The 27,959-nt window shown below is 52.0% G+C and overlaps 1 protein-coding gene across 3 annotated transcripts; it reads right to left on the bottom strand.

The window, feature by feature from the left end:
- Positions 1 to 27,959, bottom strand: PARVG (parvin gamma). 3 transcript variants are annotated; one of them, XM_049884615.1, is made up of 13 exons: positions 27,919 to 27,959; positions 27,293 to 27,486; positions 24,495 to 24,559; positions 23,970 to 24,072; positions 22,715 to 22,855; positions 21,286 to 21,401; positions 20,138 to 20,193; positions 16,651 to 16,673; positions 13,634 to 13,692; positions 13,345 to 13,413; positions 10,399 to 10,500; positions 4,760 to 4,832; positions 1 to 4,219 (listed from the first exon to the last, which is right to left on the bottom strand). In XM_049884615.1, the coding sequence occupies exons 1-13, from the start codon at positions 27,930 to 27,932 to the stop codon at positions 4,110 to 4,112; spliced, it is 1,125 nt and encodes a 374-aa protein (XP_049740572.1). In that variant the 5' UTR covers positions 27,933 to 27,959; the 3' UTR covers positions 1 to 4,109. The 3 variants fall into 3 exon arrangements, with proteins under 3 accessions (XP_049740572.1, XP_049740575.1, XP_049740573.1); XM_049884618.1 differs by lacking the exon at positions 27,919 to 27,959 and adding an exon at positions 25,549 to 25,624 and having other exon boundaries at positions 27,293 to 27,381; XM_049884616.1 differs by lacking the exon at positions 10,399 to 10,500.

Here is a 27,959-nt window from a genome sequence, read left to right as displayed (position 1 = left end):
TATTTTTAATATATTTTATTCCCCAGTATGATCTCAAATATCAACACAATTCCAATCCAAATCTCAGCAGGCTTTTTGGTAGAAAATGATAAACTGATTCTAAAATTTATACGGCAATTAAAAGGAGCTAAAAACAATTTTTAAAAGGAAGAACCAAATTGAAGGACTTACATTATCTGATCTCAAGACTTATTATAAAGCTCCAGTAATCAAGACAGTATAGTATCAGCATAAGGATAGACCTATAAACTAATAGAAAGATGAGAAAATCCAGAAGTAGATCCAAAAATAAGACCAATCGATTTTTTACAAATGTGCTGTATTAGTCATCAACTGCAGCTATAACAAGTGAATGGCTTTAACAAAGAGAAATTTATTCTCACTGACTAGTAGGCTACAAGTCCAAATTCAGAGCGTCAGCTCCAAGAGAAGTCTGTCTTTCTCTGTTGGCTCTGGAGAAAGGTCCTTGTCATCAGTCTTCCCTTGGTCTGGGAGCATCTCGGTGCAGGAACCTCAGGTCCAAAGGACTCGCTCTACTCCCAGAGCTGCTTCCTTGATGGTCTGAGGTTCCCATGTCTCTGCTAGCTTCTCTCTTTTATATCTCAGAAGACACTGGCTTAAGACACTACCTAATCTTGTAGACCTCATCAATATAATTGCCGTTAATCCATCTTATTACATCATAGTGATAGGATTTACAACACATAGGGAACTCACATCAGAAGATAAAATGCTAGACAATCATACAAGGGAATCCTGATCTAGCCAAGTTGACAGATATTTTGGGGGGACACAATTCAATCCGTGACACGTACCAAGTGATTTAATGGGGAGATGGGAAGAAGATAATCTTTACAGCAAATAGTGTTGGAATAATTAGCATCCATATACAAAAAAAAAAAAAACTTTGATCTTTACCTCACCCCATATCTAAAAATTAACACAAAGTTTAGCATAGATCTAAATGTAAGAGCTATAATTAGAAAACTTCTAGATAAAAAACGGCTGAATGATGTGAACAGACATTTTTACCAAAAAGACACATGAATGGCAAAATGCCTGAAAAGATGCTCAACACAATGAGTCATTAAGGAAATAAAATTAAAACTACTATACATCCTGTTGTTCTTGTGTACTGCCAAGTCAATTCCAACTCATAGTGACCCTATAGGACAGAGTAGAACTGCCCCATAGGTAGGAAACCTATCTTTATAAGGGCAGATCACCAGGCCTTTTCCCCTGTGGAACTGCTGGGTGGGTTTGAACCACCGACCTTTCAGTTAGCAGCCGAGTACTTAACCATTGTGCCACCAAGGCTCCTTCCATACATTCTAGGAAGGCTATAATGTAACAGATTGACAATATCAAGTGTTGGCAAGGATGTGAAGCAACTGGAACTCTCACACATTCCTGGTGGGAATATGAAATGGTATACTCACTGTGGAAAACAAAAGTTTGGCAGTTTCTTATAAAGTGAAATATAACTTACCGACTGACTTGGTCATTTCACTCTTAGATATTTACTCGAGAAAAATGAAAACATATGTCCACAAAGACCTGTATATGAATGTCCATAGCAACACTGTTCATAACAACTAAAAACTGGAAAGAACCCAAAAGTCCACCCAGGGGGGAATGCATAAACAAATTACGGTGTATCCATACAAGTATGTTCTTCTTGGAAATAAAAAGAAATGGATTACTGATACCAGGAACAATGTGAATGATATAAATCCCATCAGGCTAAGTGAAAGAAACCAGACACAAAAGGCTACATACTATATGATAAAATTTATGAGAAATTCTAGAAAAGGCAAAGCTGTGGTGATAGAGAGCACACCAGTAGTTCCCAGGGCCAGGTTGCTGGGGGAGGGAATTGACTTCCAGGGACCTTTTGGAGGTGATGGAAATGTTCTATGTCATGACTGTGGTGGGAATTTCAGGGTGTATGCATTTGTCAAAACTCATCAAATTATACAGTTAAAATGGGTAAATTTTACTGTTTGTAAATTATTCCTCAATAAAGCTGACACTAAAAATTTAACTTAAAAAATTGTTTTTCATTTTCTTTCAAACTGAGCGAGGGAGAAGGTGTGAGTGGTGGAGGCAGAAGCCAGCCTTCATAAGGGCGTAAGGATAGGTCCTTCACACGGAGCCTGGGTGACAGAGGAGTTGAAGATAATGTGGACGCAGGGACTGTTAAGACTGGAGGGTCTTGAGCCCACAGGAAGGAACCAGGAGAGAGAAATGAGAAGTGACAGGATGTATCTTGATGGTGGGAGGTACCTGAGCAGATGAAAGAAGGCAGGCTCCAGGCACAGGGAGGGAGTGCCTGGGATGGGAGGAGGGACATTTTCCGGAGGCTCTCTCATAAGGAATGACAAACTGATTCTAAAATGTATATGGAAATTAAAAGGACCTAAAGTTACCAAAACAATTTTTAAAAGGAAGGACAAGATTGGAGGATCTACTTTACCTGATTTGAAGACTTATTATCTGCCTCCAACAATCAAGACGGGATAAAACCAGTAACAGCTGCCAGTGACTCTGACTCATGGTAATGCTGTCTGTGTCCAGTGTAGAACTGTGCTCCATAGGGTTTTCAGCGGCTGGTTTTTCAGAACTAGATCATCAGGCCTTTCTTCTGAGGCATCTCTGGGTGGGCCTGAACCTCCAACCTTTCAGTTAGCAGCCCAGTACTAACCTGTTTGCACCACATAGGGACTCCAATCAAGACAGTGTAGTATTGGTGTAAAGATAGACACGTAGGTCAGTAGAACAGAATGGAAAGTCTGTCGGGAGTGGGTGCGGGTACAGGCCAAAAGAGGCTCATCCAAAACGGCTAACATGGAGCTAACCCAGCGCCCACCTCAAAGCTTAGGTTTGCCCTGTGAATCAGGAGGAAAGAGGAGGAGGCAGGCAGGGAGGAGGCAGGCGAGGAGGGGGGAAACCAGTCCAAATCTCTTCACCCTCAAACACCAATTGCAAGGGTGGACCTAATGCGGAGTACCCGGGCTCCAGACGTCACACCCTGCTGGGCAATCTCTGGACCTCCACCAGCTGGTTGGGCAGAGATGGCCCGGCCCACCCTGAACCCTCTCTAAGGCCACACCCCAAAGCCAGGCTCACACACAGTGCCAACCCCAAACTGTATTCTCCCCATCACAGGATCAGTTGGAGGTAGAGGGTGAAAGGAGCCCGGGAGGAGCAACAAACAGCAGGCACCAGGGACCCCACTCCTGATTCCCAGCCCCCTCCTGCCTGGTTTCCGTCAAACATCAGGTCCTAGGCAGCTCTGCTCCTGTCTGGAGATCAGTCCTGGCTGACCATATTCGAGCAGCCTACAGCTCATTTTTCCTTTGGAAAACATGTACAGAAAACGCCACGTCTCACTAGAGAGCAAGACAGAGCTCTCAGTGACAGCCTGGGAGATGCCAGAAAGCACTAGCCAACCACTAATCAACCACAAAGATTCCTTTCTCTTGGCTTTGGGGCAAAAATCCCTAACGCAGCCTTAGGGGCTGGCCTGGGCCACAGTTCCTTTGGGAAATCACTGAATCACTTCTTTGGGTCATCGGGCAGTTTGATTTTGGAGCCGGGGGAGCCCCTGCCTCTGGGCAGTGATTCTGGAGCCCAGCACCCCAAGTGAGAGGCCGGTATGCAGCAGTCAACTGAGGTGGGGAGGCCATCAGCCTTGATGTGAGAGCCCCCTCCTTCTCCCCAAAGCTACACCCCAAAGTCTCTAGTGAGATCAGCCTCAAGGGTCCAAGGCTGCCCCAGCTGAGCAAGGAGCAGCCGAGCAGCTTCCAGGTCCAGCCCCAGGAGGAAGGAGAAGATCCTGATTAACAAGGGCAGCCTGGGGGTTAGCTCACATTTATGCAGGTTTACAACCAAAACTCCTCCCAGAAATGTACTTGTTAGAATAAGCTGAGCAAGGCTGGAGGTTGGCTCAAAGCAGATCCAAGTCCGATGGGTTCAATGAAAGCAGGAGTCAGCGAAGGGGGAAAGGCATGTGGCAGACATGCAGGAGGAGACAGGGGTCCGCCCATGGAGCCCCGAGCTGGACCTGGCCTCCAGGCCCCAGAAAGCAGCTCTCTGAGACCTGACGGTTAATTTGGGGCTCCTTGGGGCATCCCATCCGCGCTTTCTTTCAGCTTGTGCCTGTGGAACAGGCTGTACAGCACCCGCAGCGTGCTCTTGGCATCCTTGTTCACGATGTCTGTGGACCAGAGGCAACAGGCAGCAGGGTCAGGCCCGGGAGGGTGACCCATCGTCCTGGTTTTCATGGGACCAAGGGGCTTCCTGGGACATGGACCTTGAGAGCTAAAGCTGGGAGAACCCCTGGCAAACCAGGACAGTGGATCATGCTAAGCCTGAGTCCCAGGGCCCACCCCATGATCCTGCCTCCTGCCTCCTCCTGCCCCATCCTCCCCTGCATGCATCTTGTGGGGCCCCAGCCACAGCCCCCCAAACCATCAATTCTTGAAGGTCTGGCTTCTTTGAGAGTTACTGAAGATGTGCAATCTGATAGATGGCACAGGACCTGGGGTGGGTTACTGGGGTATTAGACCAGATGGTGTAGGTGGAAGGGGTGGGCCCAGTGCTCCCCTCATAGGAAGAATCAGCAAACATTCACCGTCCCACCCCAGCCAAGCAAGACTGGCCATAGTCCACGCCCTTGGCTTTGCTCTGCTCGATCTCCCCTGGGGCTCACCTGCCCAGAGAATGGGGCCACAGTGCCACATCGGCTCACACTGACCTTCGGGGTTGATGGGGTAGTTGAGCAGGCCTTCGTCTTTCAGCAGCTCCAGGGCCAGGGTGACATTGTGCAGCTACAATGACAAGGCCCCACCAGATGTCAGCAAAACGAGGTGCCCCCAGCCTAGGCACTGGCCCCCATATGCCAGGATCATCTCACCATCCATGACTTCCATTTGCATCTGGGCCACCAGCTGCCAGCCCAAACTCCCACTGAGGTTTCTCCCTGAACTGCAACTGTAAGATCACTGGACTTCTCAGAGCCTTGAGTATGTTAGTGTGCCATGAACCCTCAGGACTGTGCTGAAGAATTCAACCAGAGAACCTGTTGTCATGGCATCTCTCATTGAGCCAGTGTTTTGGAAACACTCCATTCATTTACTTAAAAAGCATTTAATAAGCATTGTGATGGCTGATGTTATGTGTCAACTTGGCCAGGCCATGATTCTCAGTGATTTGGCAGATCTGATGTAATCATCCTCCATTTTGTGATCTGATGTGAACAGCCAATCCGTTGAAAGAGGGGTTTCCTTGGGAGTGTGGCCTGCATCCAATATATATAGATATTCTGGCAAAGCTCACCCTCTCTGGATCGGCATCCTACTTGTCATCCTCTGACCTGTCAATTTGGGGTTTGTCAGACCCTCCAAGCACATGAATCAGACGAAGCCTCCAGCCTGACACCTGACTCACAGATTTGGGACTTGCCAGCCTCCACAGCTGCATAAGCTATTTCCTTGAGATAAATCTCTCTGTGTATATATTTACATATATACGCTTCACTGGTTTTGCTCCTCTAGACAAGAATCTACTACGCACAGGTCTGCAATGGGGGACAAAACAGACCTGCTCCCTGGCTTCGTGGACTTTACGCTTCAGGAATTGCTGCTATCGTCACTGTAGAAATGATCACGGTGGTTTCTGTCTGTCACACTCTTGCTCAACAACGCTCCATGTGAACCAAAGGTGGTATTCCAGGAAGACTGTCCTGGGCTTCAGAGTCATCCTGTTGTTGGTTGTCATCAAGTTGGCTCTGATTCACGGCGACCCCGTGTACAACAGAACAAAATGCTGCCTGGTCCTGCACCATCTTCAGGGTCAGCGGTACGTCCGAGTCCACTGTTGCGGCCACTGTGTATTTTCAGCACCTTCTCACCTAAGGGACTCATCTCCCAGCACTATAGGGAACAATATTTTTTTGTGATCCATAGAGTTTTTTATTGGCTAATTTTCAGAAGTAGAAGCCTGGGTGGCAAAAGCAGTTTTCGATCAGCTGCTAACCTAATAGTTGGTGGTTCAAACCTCCCCGGTGGCACCACAGAAGAAAGGCCTGGCAATCTACTTCTGTAAAGATGACAGCCAAGAAAACCCTATGGAGCAGTTCTACTCTGAAACACACGGGGTCGCCATGAGTCAGGGCTGACTCAACGGCAGCTGCTTTCAATAACCATGATTTTTGGAAGTAGATCATAGGGCCTTCCTTCCCGAAACCCATCACGATGGGTGGCACTGCTGGTGTTTGAAATACCAGTGCCGTGGCTTCCAGCACCACAGCGACAAGCAAGCCACCACAGCACAGCACACGGACAGACCAGCGGGAGTTACCCAGCCAGTGCATGGTTTGAGAGGACGAAGGTAAGCGACCATGTTCCGCGGAGCCAAGGGCAGGTCTCGCCCCCGGGAGGATGAATCCAGTCCTCCTGGGGAGAAATAATTGCGTGTGGGAGGAAGCTGAAGATTCCTGCTCGTGTTTTGATTTCTTCAGAACAGCTGATCCCCTCTCTCCCTCCCTCCCTGCGTCCCTCACTCTTCTGTTCCCCCCACAAAGGACATTCTTCTGTAAACACCACTGGCAGAGAAGGGCCGGTAATGAGAAACCCAATTCCGGGCAGCCGCTCTGCCGAGCTAACAAGCCTGTAGGTGTCCCAGCGGCAGGAAGGGCTGCACCCCACCCTCCTCAGCTAACGGCCTCTCAGCACTTTTATGAGAGGCTCTTGCAGCCGCAGGAATTCACTCCGGGGCCTGAGTTAGGCAGCTGCTGCCTCTTCCTCCACATCTAAACTGGCTCAGATTGGACGTGGGCTCTGCCATCCCGCAGGCTGGCTCTAAGCAGGGACTTTAGAAGCCTGGACATTTGTCCCCAGCTTGTAACTGGGGGTTTGGAAGCACGCAAAATACTGAGCCCAGGCCTTGTGGGCTCTGTAAGCCCCAGCATCCAAGTAACAAAGAGGGACCCGCGTGCCGCCTGGGTCTCGGTTCTGGGCCCTGCCCCGGAGGCTCCTTGGCATTCTCTCCTGCCCCATTGCCACCCTCCTGCCTTCCCTCCTCGTGGCTCCCACTTCAATCTCCCGCCTCAGAATGTGAGATCAGCATCCAGGTCTCAGCTCTAACTCTCCTGAGTCCTCCGATTGTGAAGGTTCCCCGGTAGAAATTTCACCTTCCATGCAGGAGAGCCGAGTTTGATTCCTGGTCGATATACCTGAAACAGCCACCCCCACCAGCGGAGGCTTGTGTGCTGCCCAACAGGTTTCATTGGAGCTTCAAGACTAAGACAGACTAGAAAGAAAGGCCTGGCAACCTAGTTCCAAAGATTAGTCAATGAAAACCTTATGGATCACAACAGTCTGATCCCATTGTGTATGGGGTCACCATGAGTTGGCCAACTGGACAGCAGCTAACAACAACAAGCAGCCTTAGGCAAGCCTCCTTCTTGGCTGTAAAGAGGCTCACAGCTCCCCATTTCTCATGGGGCTCCCCAGGAAGGGAAGCGAGAAGCAGCAAGCTTTGGAAGAGATAAGCCTGACCCTCCACACTCAGCAGCTGTGTGCTTTTGGCCAGATCAATGAACCTCTCTGAGTTCATTTCCTCCCATGGAAAGGAAATGGGAAGAAGTCCTAGCTCTCACCCAGTGAGAGGCTTTATTGGCAAGTTCATCTCTGCTGCCTGTGAGAACACACCACTGACCCCAGTTCTACCCCTCCCTGTCCCCAACTCCCTGTTGTGCACATCACTTTGCAGGGCCCTCCCTGTCCCCACCAAGGGGGCAGGGCCTGCTGTGGCCAGCAGAAGAAGGTGGAAGTGCCAGTAGGTCAGTTCCAACCTCAGCTTCAAGGTGCTTAGAGTGTCTCCTGGATTCTGCTTGGTCTCTCATGTCTCTGCCGTTGCCGTGAGAAAAACATGCCTGGGCTAGCTGCTGGTCCCAGGAGGAGGGTGAGAGACAGGTGACACAGAGCAGATCACCCCAGCTGAACCCAGCAAAGACGGCCTGGTCCCCACCAGTCCCCAGCCAAGTGCTGGAGCCCAGCCGAGCCTAGATCAGTGGGCTCAGCTGACCTGCAGGCCCAGGAGAATCAAGGATTGCAGCCGTAAGCCTCTGGTGTTTTCAGTGGTTTGTCATGGAGCATTTCTGTAGCAAGAGCTGACTGATACAGTGCCTGGCGAATGGAAGGATCTGTTAGGGACTGACTGTTTCCCTCTGTTATGGATTGAATTGTGTCCCCCCCCAAATATGTGTCAACTTGGCTACTCCCTGATTCCCAGGATTGTGTGATTGTCCAACATTTTGTCCTCTGATGTCACGATGTTAATGAGGCAGGATTAGAGGCAGCTATGTTAATGAGGCTGGGCCCAATCTACAAGATTAAGCTGTATCGTGAGTCAATCTCTTTTGAGATATAAAAGAGAGAGGGGAGCAGAGAGACATGGAGACCTCATACCACCAAGCAAGAAGAGCCAGGACTGCACGTCCTTTGGACTGGGGTCCCCCTGCTGAGAAGCTCCTAAACTGGAGGAAGATTGATGACAAGGACCTTCCCCCAGGGCCAACAGAGAGAGAAAGCCTTCCCCTGGAGCTGGTACCCTGAATATGGACTTCTAGCCTCCTAGACTGTGAGAGAATACTTGTCTCTTTGTTAAAGCCACCCACTTGTGGCATTTGTTACAGCAGCACTAGATGACTAAGACACCCTCTGAAATATGTCCCTGTGAATGTGACCCTGTTTGGAAATAGGATTTCTCTTGTTATGTTAACGAGGTTGCATCAGAGGTGGGTTGGTCCTAAACCTAATCATTTTTGAGTTACAAAAAAAAATTAGATTAGGCACAGATGCACACTGGGGAAGACAGACACCAAGGAAAGCCAAGGAACCCCAAGGAGTTCCAAGGAGGTCCCAGCAGCTGTAGCTTTTAACTGCTCTGCCACCAGGGTTACCAACAAGGAGGGACCCCCCCTCAAAGCTGAAACCCTCAAGAAGGGTGAGAAAATAACCTTCTGGTCTTTAAAGCCACCCACTTCGGGTACTTCTTTTATGGCAGCACCGGGGAACTAAGACAGGGTCCAGTAAGCGTCAGCCACTGTCCCTGTTGCCTCCACCAGAAGCACAAACACGGCACTGTTTCGGCCCCTTTGCCCCTCCCCTGACATCCCAGCTCTTGGGAAGCGGAGCCCTGCATCCATCTTCCAATCAGGAGCACACATATCTCCAGGGCGGGTGGAGGCCACACCCACTGAAGACCACAGCCCCATGGGGCAAAGGGGGGACCAGAAGACTGAGGGGCAGAGGCTGTCCTGGTGTCAGACTTGCCTCTAAGCAACCCCTGGGGCCTCAGTTTTCCCTTCTGTGAAACGGAGAAACAATCACTGCCCTTCCACCTCAGGGATATGAACTACGATATGTGATAATGGCTCAGGTGAGACCAGAGCAGAGGGGGACCTCACTACCAAGAAAGAATAACTAGGAGGGGGACGCATCCTTTGGACCCAGGATCCCTGCACTGAGAACCTCCTAGACCCAGGAGACACAGAGAGAGAGCTGTAACACCAGAGACGGCGAAGGACGGTGAGAAGCAGCGGCAGAGAAACGGCAGCAGCAGAGGCAGCAGGACCAGGAGACCTGCAGGAGACAGCGCAGCGGGCTTCCCCGGCCACAGAAAGAGGAAGCTGAGCGCCTCTGGGCAGGAGGCTTACTGGCGGAGTAGGGAGCCTCTGGGAGCTTAGTGGGAAACTAAAAAGTTTTATTACACTTGCCTGAGTAGGGCAGAGGCTGGGCCGAGGGGCCCAGAGGCCGAGGGCCGAACAGAGGCCTGCCTGCAGGCATGGCTGAGAAGAGGCTGTCCCAATGGCAGAGCTGTATCCTGAGCCTTCCTGAACCTGAGCTGTAACCTGCTACTTCCCTAATAAACCCCATAATAGTGAGTATTACCTGTCAGTTCTGTGTGGCCACTGCAATGAGTTACCAAACCCAGCAGAGAAGGAGAGAGTACCGTGGGGCGATGGCTGGTGTCAGAATTGGTAGCAAGTTTGGAGAGAGGAGGTATGTCTGACCTCTGCCTGTAGCAGTCAGCCTTGGGGTCGTTATGGTAATTCCAGAGTCCCTGGGTGGTGCGAACTGTTAATGAGCTCGGTTGCTAACCAAAAGGTTGGAGGTTTGAGTCCACTCAGAGGCACCTCAGAAGAAAGGCCAGGCAATCTTCTTCCAAAAACTCAGCCATTGAAAACCCAATGGGGCACAGTTCGACTCTGTCGCACATGGGGTCACCCGCAGTCAGAATCAACTCGACGGCATCTGATTTTTCACGCCAGTTCCACAGACTTGTCCGCTTTGGAGGTAGACCATCAAGGAAAATCTTTGGCAAACTTACCATTTCAGCAGGATTGCTGGGAGTTAGGTAAAATTCCTTCAAGTGCAGGAAGAAGCCTTCCAGCTGTCCAATCAGCAAGAGTAAGAGGACTCCATCTGCAAACTACAAAGGAAGGAGCTGCAGTCAGGCTGCCGGGGCGGGGCGGCGGGGGGGCCCGCTCTGCCTTTACAGGCTGTGTGGCCCTAAGAAAGACGCACGACCTCTCTGAGCCTCAGGTTCCTTTCTGAGAAGTGGAGGCAATATTCCTGACCTGGCAGCGTTGTTGTAAACAGCAGCAGCCGCTATAATGCAGCTCTCGGCTGTTTTTGTGAAGTACGTAGTACGTGCTCAATAAACAAGAGTTATATTAAAATTTGTTCCGAAACAGCCTCATATTACTTTTTTGAACCACAGACCTTTCCAAGATCTGTAGCAACACAGGAGAAAAGAGAGGCAAGTGTAAAATTCTCCTTCAGGAAAAAGCAGAGACCACACGCCAGGCTCACTTCGCTGGCTGCCACCTTAATATTTCTGTCTATATGTTTGCAGAGCGAGTCGCCATCCCGCTGCCAGTATATCATATGCTAATATAATCCTATTGAATCTCTTCAAAGATACAAAACACAAGATTGGATATTTGGAGGAGAACCACCTCTTGAAGTCCTTAATGGAATTTCCTCGTATTAGGTCTGTCCCAGTGTTACTAGTTTGGGCCTGAAATCTTTTCTGCTGATTTTTCCTGGTAATACAACCGCGATCCCCAGACTTCAATATCCCTTTTTATTCAAGTCCCTAAATACTAGCCTCATACATGTCATTATCTCCAAACACCATTATTTTACCAAGGGAGACAGTGCCATGAGACAGGTAGAATGTAAGCCTAAAACTTATCCCGTTTATACCCCCATAGAATACGATAATAATTAAAACCATAGGGCTATCGTTTAGTGCATGCCCACGGGGTGTCAGGTGATACACTGAATGTCTGATATGCCTCATCTCATTTATCACTAGCAATTCTACAAGGTTGGGATCATTGTACCCATTTTATAAGAAGAGGAGACTGAGGTTCAGAGAAGACCAGTAACTCGCCCAAGATCTCAGAGCTAACGCGGATGAGGTGTCCTCGGAGTCCAGAGGTCCTAAGCGGCAGAGGCAGGACAGAAACACATGTCTGTCTGGCTCCAGAACCGGATGTTCCTTCTTTGCCGTAACGCCACAACACGTCACGCACACACTCCTCACGTGGCTGCCGTGTGAAGTGGTTATGAGCTCACACTCTGGATTCAGCTGTCTGGATTCAAATCCCAGGCCCACCTCTTAGTCACTGTGTGGCCTTGGACAAGTTAGTTAACGTCTCTGTGCCTCAGCACCCTCATCTATGAAATGCAGCAGCATCAGTTCCCACCTCAGGGGTCGTTGAGAGGATTCAACGAGTGACTGTACGTAAAGCACTTTGCCAGGGACCTGGCACATTCTGACTCGTGGTGACCCCGTGTACGTCAGAGCAGAACTGTGCTCCAAAGGGGCTTCACTGGCTGAATTTTGGGAAGTAGATCACCTAGCACATAACCGAAAAACCAGACCTGTTGCTATTGATTCTGACCCATGGCGACCCCGTGTGATACGGAGTAGAACTGCTCCATAGGGCTTTCTTGGCTGTAATCTTTATGGAAACAGATTGCCAGGCCTTTCTTCTGTGGTGTTGCTGGGTGGATTTGAACCGCCAACCTTGAAGGTAGAGTAGAACTGCCCCATAGTGTTTCCAAAGAGCAGCTGGTGGATTCAAACTGCTGACCTTCTGGTTAGCAGCCAAGCTCTTAACCACTGCTCCACCAGGGCTCCATTAAGTTAGTAGTTGAGTGCAAACTGTGCTACCAGGGACCCTAACCAAAAATCAAACCCTTTGCCACCGAGTCAACTTAGATTCATAGCAACCCTATAGGTCAGGGTTGAACTGCCCCAACAGGGTTTCCAAGGCTGTAATCTTTACAGAAGCAGACTGCCACATGTTTCTCCCATGGACGGAGCAACTGGTGGGTTCAAATCGCAGACCTTTCAGTTAGCATCCGAGTGCTTAACTACTGCATGACCAGGGCTCCTCCAGGAACCCTGGTGAGGACTTCATAGGTTTTCACTACCAGGCGTGCAAGCATATCCACCCCACACGGCCCTGGCAAGCATCCAGAGTATGTCTGAGAAGATCTTCATAGGCCATGCGGCCATCTGGGATCAGACCTCCCACCCTGTGTCTCCATGAGGCCCCAGGCGGCCCATGCCTGAGCTGCCCTGTCTAGGCGGAGCTGCCTGGAGTCCAGTGGGCTCCGTTGCCACCCTGAGAAGCCCCGGGCTGGCAGTTGGCCTCTCTGCTCCCATTCCCTCCTGTGTCAAGAGGGAACAAGACGACAGAGCGCAATTATGGAAGGCCGCAGCCAGCTAGGCATGCCGACCGCATGAGAGCCTGCTCCTGCTGCTGGGGTCACCCCACTTTAGTCCCCATCAGGAGCTGAGCTCCTGGGTGCTCGGGGGAGACGGGATACCTATGGCACCGCCTGGTCCAAGCTCGATAAATACTGCTTGAGTGAACACAGTGACACAGGGAAACCCCACTTGCTTTGAGTCTTGGGGTCTAAAAGCCTAAGGTTAACTAGGAAAAAAGAGCTGGAAAAAAAAATGTATTTCTTTACAACAATGGAAAGTAATAACAGCATAGACGATACCCCACCTTTGGAAAGTATGCCCTTGATCCCCACCTCAGGGGGCCACCGCGGTGCCCTGGTGGACGTGGTGATCTGCCAGCAACACCTCCTGTTGCCAGGAAGGACCCCAATGTTCCAAGACATGACGTGTGCCAGCCACAGGGGGAGTTGGAAGCCCCAGGGTGGGACCCGTGCCTCACAGGACACTCTTTCCTGCCAGCACCTCATGGCCCCACCCTACCCAGGGACCCCACAGCTGAGCCCCTACCTGGGTGTCCAGACTCTGCACAGACAGGCCCAGGCGGTCCAGCTTCTCGTTGACGAAGGTCACGATGGCCTGCCCAAGGTGAAACAAGGATCCGGGGAAGGGGCTCCTGTTTGTACTCTTGTACTTGGCCTAGCAGCTCCCCACAGCCCAGCACCCAGCGCCCAGGGCCCAGCACAGCAGGTGCAAGAGAGAGAGCCATTTCCTTCCCCTTTGCCCAACCCCCACCACAGGCAGGTGAGTGGCGGCCGGGCAGGTGGGAGGCTGAGCCCAGAGCTTTGATTTCTGTTACCTCTTTCACGGTGTTCACTTTCTCCGGATCCAGCTTAAATAATTCATCAAAGATGTCCTCTGCAGACACAGACCCAGTGAACACCTCATTACCACGCAGTTACCTTTGGCCAGTCAAGGCTTTTTCCCACAGAAGTAGCTCGAGTAAGTAGTTTAGAGACAGCAGTTTTCTCTCTCAGGTCTTGAATTAAACAGGCCTTTTAGTTTTTTTGTTTTTTTTTTTTTAGTTTAGGCCTGGGTTTGAATCACTGCTCCCTGGCTGCGTGGCCTGGGGTTCTCCCCTCACCTCTCTGTGCCTCAGTCTCCTCATCTGTAAAGCAGGACTGATAATACCTACTAGGTGGTTGTTGCGAACACCAAATCTGGTAGCAGATAACACATAGAACGGGGCAGGCGGTAGACTACAATAAACAGTCGTCTTTCTATAGTTGTCGTTAGCTGCCGTCCAGTCAGTTCCGACTCATAGTGACCTTATGAACAGCATGAAACACTGCCTGGTCCTGTGCCATCCTCACAACTGTTGCTATTTCTGAGTGCCTTCCCGCCTGGGGGCTCATCTTCCGGCACTATCTCAGACAGTGTTCTGCCGCTATTCACGAGGTTTTCATTGGTCAATTTTTTTAGAAGTAGAGTGCCAGGTCTTTCTTCCTAGTCTATAGCAGACACCTATTATTGTGTCTGGAGTCTCTGGGTGGTGCAAAAAGTTACATGCTCGACTCCTAACTGAAAGGCTGGAAGTTCAAGTCCACCCAGAGGCACCTTGGAAGAAAGACCTGGTAATCTGCTTCTGAAAAACCAGCCATTGAAAACCCGATGGAGCACAGTTCTACTCTGACACACAAGGGGGCGCCATGAGTCAGAAACAATTCAACAGCAACTGACTTTTTATTATTGCATTTGCATAGCTGCCACCCTTCCCTCTGGTCACTTTCCACCCTCCTCCTAGTTCCCAGCTTCGTCCCAGTTACATGGGAGCAGTCATAGTTGACTGTCCAGGAGCGGCCCCAGACTGATGCTGGGCCCATTTGTCTCTGTCCAGGGAATTCTAGATGGGCAGAGGGAGGGTGTCAGGCCACCTATGGTGTCTGCACCTACAGTGTGTAAAATGCAGGCACACTCAGGGGCTGAGCTCGAGCCCCTGCATCCAGCTGTCCCTGAAACCAGCCTCTGCCTCCCCATTTCCTCTGACCAATGCCCTCTTTGCACAAGCTGGGTTCCCTCAGTCTGTGGCTCACGTGCTGCTCATGGGAAGACTGGCCATCGAGCCCTGGATATCCAGACTGCATTCTGGAGCCTTTTGTCAAACAGCTGTAGTGTACCTCCCGATTCTGCCTTTGCAGCTGTGCCTCAGAGCAAGTCACTCCACCTCTCGGCCCTCATTCGTGAAAGGGAACAGTAGCCCCACACGGCGTCCAAAACCAAAAACCCAACCCAGTGCTGTCGAGTCGATTCTGACTCATAGCAACCCTATAGGACAGAGCAGAACTGCCCCATAGAGTTTCCAAGGAGCACCTGGCGGATTCCAACTGCTGAACCTCTGGTTGGCAGCTGTAGCACTTAACCACTACGCCACCAGGGTTTCCCAAATCATCCGTGTGAAAATGCCCCACCGACCAACAAACATGGGAACACCAGCTGTCCCTTCCAGACCTCCCGCTGTGGCCAGGGAGACTGTGTCACCGAAGGAGTCAGAAAATGAAGGCCAAGTATGCCTGCGGATGACCCGGACTTAGATGATGCAAAGCAGGAGGAATGTTCCAGAAAACTGCTTTGAGGAAGCCCCTGACCCTCACCATGTGACATCCATCCTCATGCTGCCCCCCAACAAACACAGCTCCCTGATCGCCTCCCACCATGTCATCATGGTGCCACACACACACAAATCTGGCCAGCCCTCCCTGCACCTCACCTGCATCTCACTCTCCTTTCCGCCCTCCCCAGCCACTCAGCCTTCCTCAGGCCCTGTTCTCAGAAGCCCAGGCAGGTCACGAATTCTACTCCCTCATGCCCCCTCCCGCCCACCTATACAGCTATGTGTCCTAGATGAGGAGGGTGCAGGGAGGGAAGGAGTCAGGAAATGAGAGACATGTTAGGATGGATGCGTGGGTGAGCGGGTGGGTGGGTAGATGGACGATAGGATGGATGGATGGACAGATGGACAGATGCATGGATGTTAGGATGGATGGATGGATGTTAGGATGGATGGATGGTTGGACAGATGGAAGGATGGATGGGTGGATGGATGGATGGGTGGACGGATGGACAGATGGACAGATAGATGGATGGATGGATGTTAGGATGGATGGATGGATGGATGTTAGGATGGATGGACGTTACGATGGATGGACAGACGGATGGATGGATGGACAGATGGGTGGATGGACCGACGGACAGATGGATGGATGGATAGATGGATAGACTGACCACTGGCCAGGCCAACTGACCGAGCAATAGATGAATGAAAACAGTCATGGTTGGATCCATGGATGGATTGATTGGCGAAGAGCTTTGTCACAATAGCCGCAGCCACAGAAATTAAACACTCATCACTGAACACTCACTATGTGCTGAGCACATTCATGAATTATCTGCTTCAGCCCTCACCACTAGCCAAAAGGTTGGTGTTATGATGAAGCCCATTTTACAGATGAGGAAACTGAGACACAGACTGGTTAAGATACTTGCCCAAGCTCATGTGGCTCATGAGTTGGAGATTTTGGGTATGAACCCTGGCTCTCTGGCTCCAGAGCCCATGTACTGAACAACTCCGCCATCACCAAGTGGGTAAATTCTAAATCTCTCTACCTGTATGAGCAGTGCCAAGAGAAGGAATGGCTGGATCCACGGACGGACAGACAGACAGGAGGGACAAATAGATATGAGTAAGGCTCCAGATACAAACAGCAGACTATCAAGGAAATTTATGAGAACACCCGGTGATTAACCCTTGATCATGACATGTCGGTTTCAACACAAATTAAACAGAACGAGATTTCCTTAAATCATGAAGATACTCACTTGGAGGTTGGTCTTCGTCTGTGCTATAAGGGGAAGAAAGCAAAAAATGGTTTTAAAAAAAAAAAATCCACATACATAATTCCTTAACAGGAGAGGACTCAGTGGCTGGCAAGGTTAGGAAGAAATTAATGTGCTTATTTTATTGTTGGTAGCAACAATGGGCTTAAACATAGCAACAACTGTGAGGATGGTGCAGGACCGGACAGTGTTCTGTTCTGTTGAATACAAGGACTTTGTGAGTCGGAACTGACTCCGACGGCACCTAACAATAACAATAAGCTTCGTAACCAGGCAGGGCCCTCCTGGAAAAAAAAGGGGAAGAGGCAGCAGGGGCAAAAGGAGGTTTATACCCTTTCCCTGGGGTTTCCATGCCTAGAAGTGTTTGAGTTTTGTTGTTTTCACTGTTGCTGTTTTAGTTTTATTGGGGCGGGGGGGAGGGAGATATTGTATATATAGGAACCCTGCTGGCGAAAATGGCTAAGCGCTTGACTGCTAACCAAAAGGTTGATGGTTTGAACCCACCCAGCAGCTCTTCAGGAAAAAGACCTTGCAATCTGATCCTGCAAAGATTACAGCCAAGAAAACCCTTTGGGGCAGTTCTACGCTGTCACATGGGGTCGCTCTGAGTCAGAGTCAGAATCGACTCGATGGCACCTAACAACATATTATATATACAATAAGGTTCAAAGCTCTCAGGTTTACAGCTTATACATTTTTATGTATATATACACCTATGTAACCACAATCCCCAAAAAGATCTAGAACATTCTAGCCCTCCCACGAGCCCTTCCAGTCCATCACCTCACTCCCAAAGGTCACGACTGCTTCGAGTCCCGTCACCATGGACGGGATCTAGAAGCTCATATAAGTGAAATCCTACGCATGTGCTTTTTCATATCTGGCTCCTTTTGTTCCCTTTTCCTTGGCTTTGAGTGGCTTTTCTTTGACTTTTTTTGCTGTGTTTCATCCCCTACTCCTGCCGCACAGAGGTACAGTTCTCCAGGCCCAAAGCCGGCCAAGCCCTCGGGAGAGCAGGGTAGCCCCTCGGCCCGGGGCCTGTGGGCAGGAGCTGGGCCATGCAGGTGGGGATGGGAAGCCTGAAACAGACCCAGGACTCAGCACCAAGCCAGGCACTGCCGGGAGAACCTGATGCTGGGTGTGGTCCATGGCACAAGCCGAGAGCCGGAGTGAGCCTGCACAGGGGCTCCGAGCTCACAAAACCAAAAAAAAAAAAAAAAAAAAAACCGGTTGCCTTCTAGTCGATTCAACTCATAGCGACCCTATAGGACAGAGTAGAACTGCTCTGTAGGGTTTCCAGGGAGCAGCTGATGGATTTGAACTGCCGACTTATTGGCTAGAAGCTGAATGCTTAACCTCTGCGCCACCAGGGCTCCCATTACACACATGAATGAGTTCACAAAATTACTGAGAGTGGCAGGTTTCAGGTCAGGAAGGGGACAGGAATGTGGATTCCATAAACGCCAACCAGTCTTCCTCATTCAAAACCCCTAAACGCATTCTCATAGGGGCCCTCGGTGGCACAGTTTGCATCCACTGCTAACCAAAAGGCTGGCAGCTTGAATTCACCCAGCAGAGCTGTGAAAGAAAGTCCTGGAGATCTGTTTCCATTAAGATTACAGCCAAGAAAACTCTATGGAGCGGTTCTACTCTGCACACATGGAATTGCCACGAGTGGAAGCAACTTGACAACAGCTAACATCAACAACAACAACAAATGCCTTCTCAGACCCGGAAGCTAAGGGGGGAAGTACAGCTTTGGTCTGGACAGGGCCGGCACAGAGCTGCTTGGCCACTGGGTGACTGGGAGGTCACTTACCCTCGCTGGGCTCAGAGGGTGACAAGGCTGCTTCTTGGGGATTTTCTAGGGCCCAGAACCTGCCTGTATGAGGGTACCTGCAGAAGGCTGCTCCCTCTTGCCCTTTGCCATGCTCAGGCCACAGGCTTGGGCCACAGGCCTGACTTTGTCACCAACTTGCAGCAGTTTGAGCTCCCCTGTGCCCCATCCCCCCCTAGAAATTCAAGAGCCATAGATTGGAAGGACCTCTGGGTTGGGGGAGCACAGGGAGGGGTGGTCTTCACACACACCATCTGTAACCCTCATGGCAGCCCCAAGAGGTAGAACAGAGTCCCCAGTTTTCAGAGGACCAAATAGGCTCAGAAAGGGTAAGTGACTTGCTCCAGGTCACATAGCTCCTATGTGGCAGAGCCAGGATTTAAACCCAGGTGGGGCTGACTGCAAAGCCTTGCTCTTTTCCCCATCCCAGGCTGTGGAAGCATGTTCAAGGTCTTCCCCAATGTCAGGTGTCCAGGCTGGAGCGTAGTAGTCGGCCTCCAAGATGGCCCCCAACGATCCTTGCCTTCTGGTGGTCATGCCTTTGTGGTCTCCTCCCACATTGAGTAAGACTGACCTATATAACCAATAGGATATTGAGGAAATGATGGTGTTTGACTTCCGAGGCCAGACCATGAAAGACACTGACGGAAGACCCCTAAGACTATGGCCCTAAGACAACCTTCTAACTTGAAACTAGACAGTCCCAGAGGCTACCTTTCAGGCAAATAATAGACAGGGCTATAAAATAAACAATAACATCCATGAAGAATGTACTCCTTAGAACGACTGTACAAGACCAAAAGGGCAACATTTGCCCAAAACCAAAGATGAGAAGACAGAAAGGGGCAGGGAAACCAGACTACCAGAAACAGTGAACCCAGGGAGGAAATGGGAAGTGTGCTGACACATCGCAGGGATTGCAACCTATGCGATAAAACAATTTGTGTAAGAATCATTGACTGGAAAATTAATTTGCTATGTAAACTTTCACCTAAAGCACAAGAAAATGTAAAAAAAAAAAAAAAAAAGACTTTGAGCCCTTGCTCTCTCTTGGATCCCTCGCTCTGGGGGAAGCCAGCCACCATGTTGTGAGGACACTCAAGCAGCCTGTGGAGGCTCCCTCGAAGGGAGTAACGGAGGCCTTTTGCCAACAGCCAGCCACACGCGGGAACTATCTAAGAATCCTCAGTCCCAGTCAGGCCTTCAGATAACTGTAGCCCGAGCCGCCATCTTGACTGCAGCCTCATGAGAGAAGCCAGCACCACCCAGCTAAGCTGCTCCTGAATTCCTGACTCACAGAAACACGAGGAGAAGAAATGTCCACTGTTGTTTTAAGCTGCTACTTTTTGGGCAAACTTGCTAGACAACAATCAATAACTAGTATGAGGAGTCAGAAAACCCCCTACTGCACCCAGCAGCTGCCATATCCCCAGCACATCATCCAGCAGCCGTGACCCAAGAGAGACAAGCAAGAGGAAGGGCTACTACGTGCTACAGAAAACGGAGGGTCAGCATGGACCCTCAGGGGCTGAGAGGAAGCCGCAGAGTATGAGGGCAGGCCTGTCCCGTCCCCATTCCCCGGGTGCTCAATACCTACAAAGCCACAGCCCACCATCATTGTCCTTCCCTTACTTGTGTTGGGTGAGTTGTTCGATCCACTTTTCCGACTTCAGGCCATTCTTGGTGCTCTAAGAAAGAAGAAGGAAAAGAAACCAAGTGATCCCAGAAAAACCGTGACAGACGCCTGCCATTTAAGACAGCCGTAGTGGACAAAGCTGGTCACCCTGGATTCAGGGACCTAGTCTGCTCCATCTCACTCAGGTGGCTTCCCAGGTCACCTCATCACTGCTTAATTGTCCTTCTTCTCCATGAGGCTAGAGCCCCACAAGAGCAGGGACTGCATCTGCCTTGTTCCCATGGCATCCCCAGAAACTCTCCTCGTATACAGCCCACAGTGGGGGTCAGTCAGCACGTGCTGATTTGAATGAATGAATGAATGAGCAAATGAATGAAGTTACCTCTGATTTGTAGAAGAATAAATAAAGCCATGAAACTGCTCAGTAGAGGAATTTAATTAATGGTTTTGAAAAAAATAAAAATGAGTTGGACTGAGTTTGGCTGGATTTGGCTTATTCTATGGGGCAGGTCAAAAGTCAGCCCTTGGTGGACTCTGCTTGCCAGGTCCCCAGAGGTGGGCAGGAGGGAATACTGGGGAGTGGTAGTTGCTGGGGTCACCTGGCTAGAGAGAAATGTGGGGTATCCCGGGGCATTAACTACAGCACATTAACTACAGAGAGAGCCCGTGGGGAATGGGGCTGAAAGAGGACAACGGGGCCTCATCATACCCACTCATTAGTGAATGAGAGGCGTCATATCGTAGCAGTGAGGCCAATGGACTCGATGGTCATGGACAGATGGCCACATGTGGCCCATGTGATGTGGGTCATGTGGTCACCATCAGCCAAGACCTTCACAACAGCCCCGGCCCCCACCACTGCCAGGCAGATGCCATCTGGTAAGATTAAGCAGAAGTGGCCGGTTTCTGGACTTCCTCACACCTCCACTGAGTTTTCTCCCCTCAACTGACTCTTTGTGTCTTCCACCTACAGCTCCAGCCCAGCTTCTCACTGCTGTCCTCTTCAGAATTGATATTCCCCCATAGCCCTCTGGAACGCACCCTGACTCAGCCCTACCCACAAAGCACCCCCCAACCCAGAGCATGGCTATGTGGACCCAAGAGCTCAGCCTATACAGGTGACCCCCTCAGGGTAGGTTGTTACCTCGACGGTGATCACCTCCACCTGGACGTTTTTTGGGAGGGGCAGGCTGGGCTGGAAGTGCTTGGCCAGGGCCATGAGGAGATACAAGGTAGACAGCAGGTCCTTGTTGAAGATAGCTGAGTGGAGGGGAGAGGGAGCACAAGGTCAGAGGCAATAGTTGCCAAAACCAGGGGCCAAATGGAGGCTTCCGTGTTATCAGAACAACACTTTGCAGACCAAGATGACCTGTGTCCACCCTTCTGGAAAACAGAGGTCTGAGGTACATATTCAGAACCTAAAAACATTCACCCTTGGAGTCAGGCACCTACTTCTGCAAATACAGACCAAGGGCATCCACCATGTGGACAGGGCTTTAGACACAAAGCATTCTTTACCACCGAAGACAGCTGAGCGTCCTACAGCAGAGCAGTGGTTGACTGATGTCATTCAGGGTCACCATTTTGAACACCAGTAACTGAACAAGAGACTCAATGTGGTAGCGACGGCAGTGGTTTATGACACAACAAAAACTGGGTTAGAAAACCTACTCAGTTACACCGTCACCACCCCACCTTGGAAAAGCTACTTAGCTCCTCTTAGCCTTAGTTTTCTCATCTGGTAAACGGGGAAGATAAAGAGATCAGAATGAAAGGAAATTTATACCAAGCCATTAATAGGGTGGGTGGGGAAGACTGGGTACTTTGCACGCTCATTTTTCACAAGCAGGCTCTGCAGATATAATTTAAATATTTAATTAGATGGGAGTGTTAGTATCCATCTCTCAAGGTTGGTGGGCGTGTCCTGGTGCCTGGAACACAATAAAGAGCGGACACCATTATTAACAGAGTCCCTGGGTGGTGCAAACCTTAACACGCTTGGCTGCTAACCGAAAGTTTGATGATTTAAGTCCATCCAGAGGCATCTTGGAGAAAGGCCTGGAGATCTACTTCCAAAGAATCAGCCATTGAAAACCTTACGGAGGACAGCTCTACTCTGACATACAAGAGTCAGACTCAACTTGATGGCAAATGGTTTTTCCATTATTGGTATGTTTATTGGTATCCAGTTTCCCTGCTTTCTTAACTGTGAGGTCCTGGACAAGTTGCTAGGCCTGTCAGAGCCTTAGTTTCCTCATCTGTAAAATGGGGAGAGTAACAGGACATACAGCACAAAGATGGACTCGAGCACACCATATGCCACTGATCAACCCCAGGCTGTGCTTTCCGCTGCGATACCCTCAGGGTTACGAAACGTGTAGGCTGTTCGCTCCTAGACTAATACTGAGCTTTGTGCCTGCTGCTCCTCGGGCCATCTGGCCTGCTGTTTACTTCCGTACCCACAGTGGGTGAGCGTGTGCCTTCTGGGTAAGTGAGGAGCCGTGGTATAAAAGGACCAGGATCCCTCTGCCCACCCTACAGCGCACCCACCCTGGGCGGAAGGCCCCACATACTCTCCACACTCCACGGAACCTGGTGCTCCTCCACCTCCAGGCTCTGGTTTGTGGCCTCCAGGACCACTGCGAGCTTGCGCTTCTGGCTGGCGGCCGTCAAGGCAATCTCCTCCACTTCCAGCTTGTGTGACGCCAGCTTCTCTGAGGGCGGGAAAGGGCAGTGAGGCGACCCGGGGTGGGCTCACAGAGCACACCTCGGGGACCCATGGCCATCCTGCCTCCTCTGGGAGGCTGGGCCCAGCTGATCCTTCGGGTAGCAAGGCCTGGGACACACATTCCTTGTACCCAGCACCAGCCACACCCACAGCCTCAACCAGACATGGCCACCAGCTCCAGGAAGACCTCCACCAACACAGGAAGCAGGAGCAGTGGGTCACGAGGGCTGTGTATGGCAGGAAAGGCACTGGCACAGGAGCCAGGCCCGGGTTCTGGTGGTCGTTCTGACACCCTCGGTCATGGGCTGTGGGGCAGATACCCCACTTCTACAGCCTCAGCCCCTGCTCTGGGGATTGGGAAAGGTGGACCCTTCCTCTAGGACCTGTTGTGGGGATTGGAGGAGGGGACCCCCAGGCCCCAAACTCATGCACACTCAGTATGGTCCTTAAGCCTCATGATCCAATACAGCCTCGAGAAGTGACAGTGTTGGGTGTGAGCTGTAGACAGGATTCACCTCCAGGGAGAGAAACTGGGAAGATTCTTGGAGGAGGTAAAGAGGAGGAGGTGAGGAGGAGGGGGAGGTAAGGAGAGGAGCTAGGAAGAGAAGGTGAGGAAGAGGAGGAGGAGGAGGAGGAAGCAGAACTATGTCAAGCATGGCTAGGAAGATGGGGGCCCTCCAGAAAGGAGGGCCCTCCAGAAAGAGGGACCCACTGTGGCAAACCTGGAGGATGGAGAGCACACGGTTTGGTCAAGAAAAAGCAAGAGCTGTGGCCCCAGAGAGCCCTGGTGGCGCAGTGGTTAAAGCACTCAGCTGCTAACTGAAAGTTTGGTGGTACAAATGCACTAGCCACTCTGCGGGAGAAAGACGTGGTGGTCTGTTTCTGTAAAGATGACAGCCTTGGAAACCATAGGGGGCAGTTCTACCCTGTCCTAGAGGGTCACTAGGAGTTGGAGTCGGCCTGAGGGCAGTGGGTCAATGGATGGCCCCAGAGCTGGGTGGGGGCAGGAGGATGAGCCTGAGTGAAGAGCCCAGTGGCAGGGCCAGCGGGCCCAGGTGGGGGACGCGGCCGTGACCCTGGCAGCCGGGGCAGCCGCTCACGGAAGAGGTGGTGCAGGATGAGCCCGTCGAACATGTCCTCCTCCAGGCTGCGGACCACGATGTGCTCGGGCAGGAGCGTGGCGTTGACCCACTCCACCAGCACCTGCAGGCCAGGGGACAGGACGGCAGGCCTTCGTAGACAGCTCACCCACCCCTCGCCTGGCTCAGCTCTGCCCTCTACCTGGAAAGCCCTCCTCCCACCTGCGGGCTCCTAGCCATCCTCCTACCTGGGCACCATGTCACTTCCTCTGGGAAGCCCTCCCTGATCCCTGCGCAGTCCACGGCGATATCACACGCTGAGAACAGATCCCTCCCACCGTCCCAATGCCTGATGGGAGTGTGTATGTGAAGCCACACAGTCAGTGCTCAGTGTTTGTTCTTGCAGCCGTTCACCAGGTCTTATCCCAGGGCCAAGCCAGGGCAGGGCAACTCATTGTCTCCAAAAGCACCCGTGGGAGCGAATGCCCGTCTGCCCATGAGAAGGCTACTTCCAGAGAAATCGGGGTTTGGTGAAGGCATCCTTACCTTTTGCAGTTCTTCAAACTTGGGGTCCCTCCGGGAGGCGGGTGTCAAGTATTTCTTCTTTGCCCCTGGAATCAGAGGGAGCAGGGCACGTGTGTGGGGTCCCTGCAGGGCACTGTGCAGCTTGCTCTTTGCAGGTCATCTGGCCTAGTGCCCAGCAGGGACAACAGGGAACTGGGCCATGGAACCTGAGCTCTGGAGCCACATTCCTGGGGTTCAGAATCCCGTTTCCAGCCCTTATTAATGGAGCCACCTGTGACTCTCTATTACCTTATGCTCTGTGCCTCAGTTTCCTCATCTGTAAAAAGGAGGTAGTAACATCTAAGCTCTACCACCCGTCTGTCAGTTGGATGGTACTGTGGTGGCTTGTGTGTTGCTCCGATGCTGGAAGCTAGGCCACCAGTATTTCAAATACCAGCAGGGTCACCCATGGTGGACAGGTTTCAGCAGAGCTTCCAGACTAAGGCAGACTAGGAAGAAAGGCCTGGAGATCTACTTCCAAAACTTAGCCAGTGAAAACCTTACGGACCATACCAGAATATTGTCCAATATAGTGCTGGAAGATGAGCCTCCTAGGTTTGAAGGCACTCAAAATACAGTGGCTGCAACAACAGACTGGAGCACACCAACAATTGTGAAGGTGGTGCAGGACGAGGCAACGTTTTCATTCTGTTGTACACGGGGTCACCGTGAGTGGGAGCCACTAACAACAATATCTATGCCCAGAGCAGTAAATGAGATGCTGTATATGAGAAGCGCTTAGGACTGGCACGTAGTAGGCACACAGTACGTTTAGCAATTATTATTGTCAGCAGCATCATCCATCTGGGGGTGTGAGCCTGTGAGGGGCATGAGGATAGGTCTGCCGAAGGTTCGGGGGACGGAAAGGTGGGTCAAGTACAGAGGAGAAGGCACAGGCAGGGGTGAAGAGAATCGGGGGTCCTGTTGACCACGGGGAAAGCAATGCACCTTCCAGCACAGCCTGACCAGTTCTGCAATGCAGCCCCCACCCTCAGCCTGGGCCTGGCTCCCCGCCTCCCGCCTCGGGGCACCGCACCCTGCGGGAGATCGTCCTCCTTCGGGAGCTGCAGCAGGTTGTAGAGGGACTCTGGCTCCATCTGCTCCTTGCTGCCCTGGAAGATGCAGACACACGGGATTCCCGCTGTAGGTACATGTCTGGTCCCAGCCTGGGGGGCATGGGGGCACTGGAGGGGCTGGAGCAGTGTTCTGCGCTGCACAGGGATCCCACCCCTGGGGCAGCTGGGACAAAGTGGGGGGGCTCCTGGGAACTTGTTGGGGTACTGGGACTGAGGTCAGGGGAGCTGGCCAGTCTCTTGGGGGGCTGGTGGAAGTGAAAACACTGAGGTATGGTATCTACCATCTGCGAGCTCACGGGGCAGACCCTGCACCTGTTCACCCAGGCCCTGAGCAAAGACAGGTCTGCGCAGAATCAGCGGTCTGGGGCTGGTGAGCCTACCCCCTCTGACCCACCCGCCCTCTACCCCCTGCACGCTGGGCTGTCACAGACGGTGGGGATCCCTGCCCTGCTCTGCCCCACAGTTCTGAGTAAGGCTCCTGATCCCATCTCTAAATGAGGCTCATCAGCTCTCAGGGTGGTTTAGGGGACTCAACGGGCTTGTGCTCAAAACAGCACCGCCATCCACCCAGCTGCCTCGGCCAGAGCCCCTGCTTCCAGAATCTTCCGCTCTTCCCAGCACCTTGGTGTGGACACAGCTCAGACAACACTTCTTCCTTGTCATCACTGTTACTGGCCTGGCCTTGCCCCCGCCCAGGAGAGGGGCAGGTTCAGAAACTAGCCTACCTCCTTCCGTTCCCCGGGCCACTTCCTCTCCTGGGCCTGGTTTCACGGGCTTGACTGATGGCGTCAACCCCCCTCCTTCCTCTTAGCCCCTGGGTCCTCCCCAGCATTTGCAAACCCAAACAGGTATTTGGAGTGGGGGTCGTACAGCAAGAGTTGATGGTGAAGCCCCTCCCGTTAGCACCAGCCCCCACCCAGGGAGGCCAGTCAGGAGCAGGGCCCTCCCAGATGGGTGAGGGAGCATCCGCAGGGCCTGCAGCCACCCTCCTCAGACTAGCAGCCAGCTTGGTGGACCCCCTGTGGCTCCATCCCACCCTGGAGTGGGGGCAGGGAGAGTACAGCCACTGGGGCTGACCCTTGTCCTCTGCTGGACACCAGGATCCCAGCTTGAGAGCTGTGGCCAGAGAAGAGGAGGGGCCCCAGCCTGGGAGTTAGGAGGCCTGGGTTCCATCCCAGCACCTCTTCATTCTGGCTGTGTGGCTTTTGGCAAGCCCCCTCCCCTCTCTGGTCCTGGAGGCAGGTGGTGGAAACAGCCTGGGAGTACCCCCACTAACCAGAGCCCAGGCAAGTCCCTCTCTGCCCCAGGCCTCCGTTTCTTTATCTAAACGCGCAGGGTGACTTCCTTCCCCAGAGGTGCATGAAGCTCCAAGGACATGGTGAGGGGGACTGGGACAGTGGTCCCTCGCTACAGCATAAGAAGGCATGCATCTGTCCTCCTGTCTGGGCCCCGGGCCCTCGCCCAGCAAATGTCGGGGAAGGGGGTGAGCCACCTCTCAGCACTGGATAGCAAGCGGGGGAGCACAGAGATTCGGGGTTCCACTTTGCCCAATACCCTTTGCAACCTCAGATGAGCACTGTGCTCTCTGCCTTGGTTTCCCCGGGGAGCCTTCCCTCTGTAAGCTGTGGTACCTGCTCCGCCCGCACAGAGAAAGTTCCAGCAGCCGAGGGCTGTCATGGTGGCTACAAGGCTGGCAGGACTCACCTGGCTGCTCCCTCCTCACAAGGAAAAGAAGACTGCAGCAGCTCAAATGGTGGTCCTGGGGTCTGGGTTTCCAAATAAAAAGCAGGTTCCGGTCCCCCGGATCACCAGGGGGCCATGCGTGTGCGGCTGGGGCGGGCTGACGGCTCACTTCCTCTGGGCCCGAGGCTTCTGCAGGGAGCTTCCTCCTCTCCGCGCTGCAGGGCACCGGGGGAGGATGCTCTGACAGTGAGGCCTTCACAAACCCTCTGCCCCCAGCCACGCCTCCTGCCCCCTGCAATGGCTTGCAGGCAATGCAAACCTAGCGTTTCTTATTTCTCTCCCTCTCCAAACCTAGCCAGGTGTTCCCCAGTCCCCGCAGTTCCAGAATGGCACTGACACCCACCCAGCTGCTTCAGCCAGAGCCCTGGGTGTCACCCCCCTGCAGCCACCCACATACAACCATCAGCAAACTGGCAACTCTTCCCCCACGTTTTCCCTCCATTCCCACCCACTGCAGGGGCAGCAGGAGCCTTCTAGCCTTCCCTGCTGTAGCTCTGCTCACCCCTCATCTCCCCTCCCCGGGGGCGGGGGGCACTCCACAAGCAGCCAGAGCACTCCCTCACGCCCTGACTCACTAAAGCACTCACCACTGTGGGTGCATCAGCTAGTTATCGCTGCGTAACAAAAT

This window comes from Elephas maximus, chromosome 4, assembly GCF_024166365.1.
Source record: "Elephas maximus indicus isolate mEleMax1 chromosome 4, mEleMax1 primary haplotype, whole genome shotgun sequence".
In the NCBI taxonomy this organism is placed as follows: domain Eukaryota; kingdom Metazoa; phylum Chordata; class Mammalia; order Proboscidea; family Elephantidae; genus Elephas; species Elephas maximus.
Note: the sequence above shows the minus strand (reverse complement) of the source record. Positions and strands in the feature narration are given on the sequence as shown.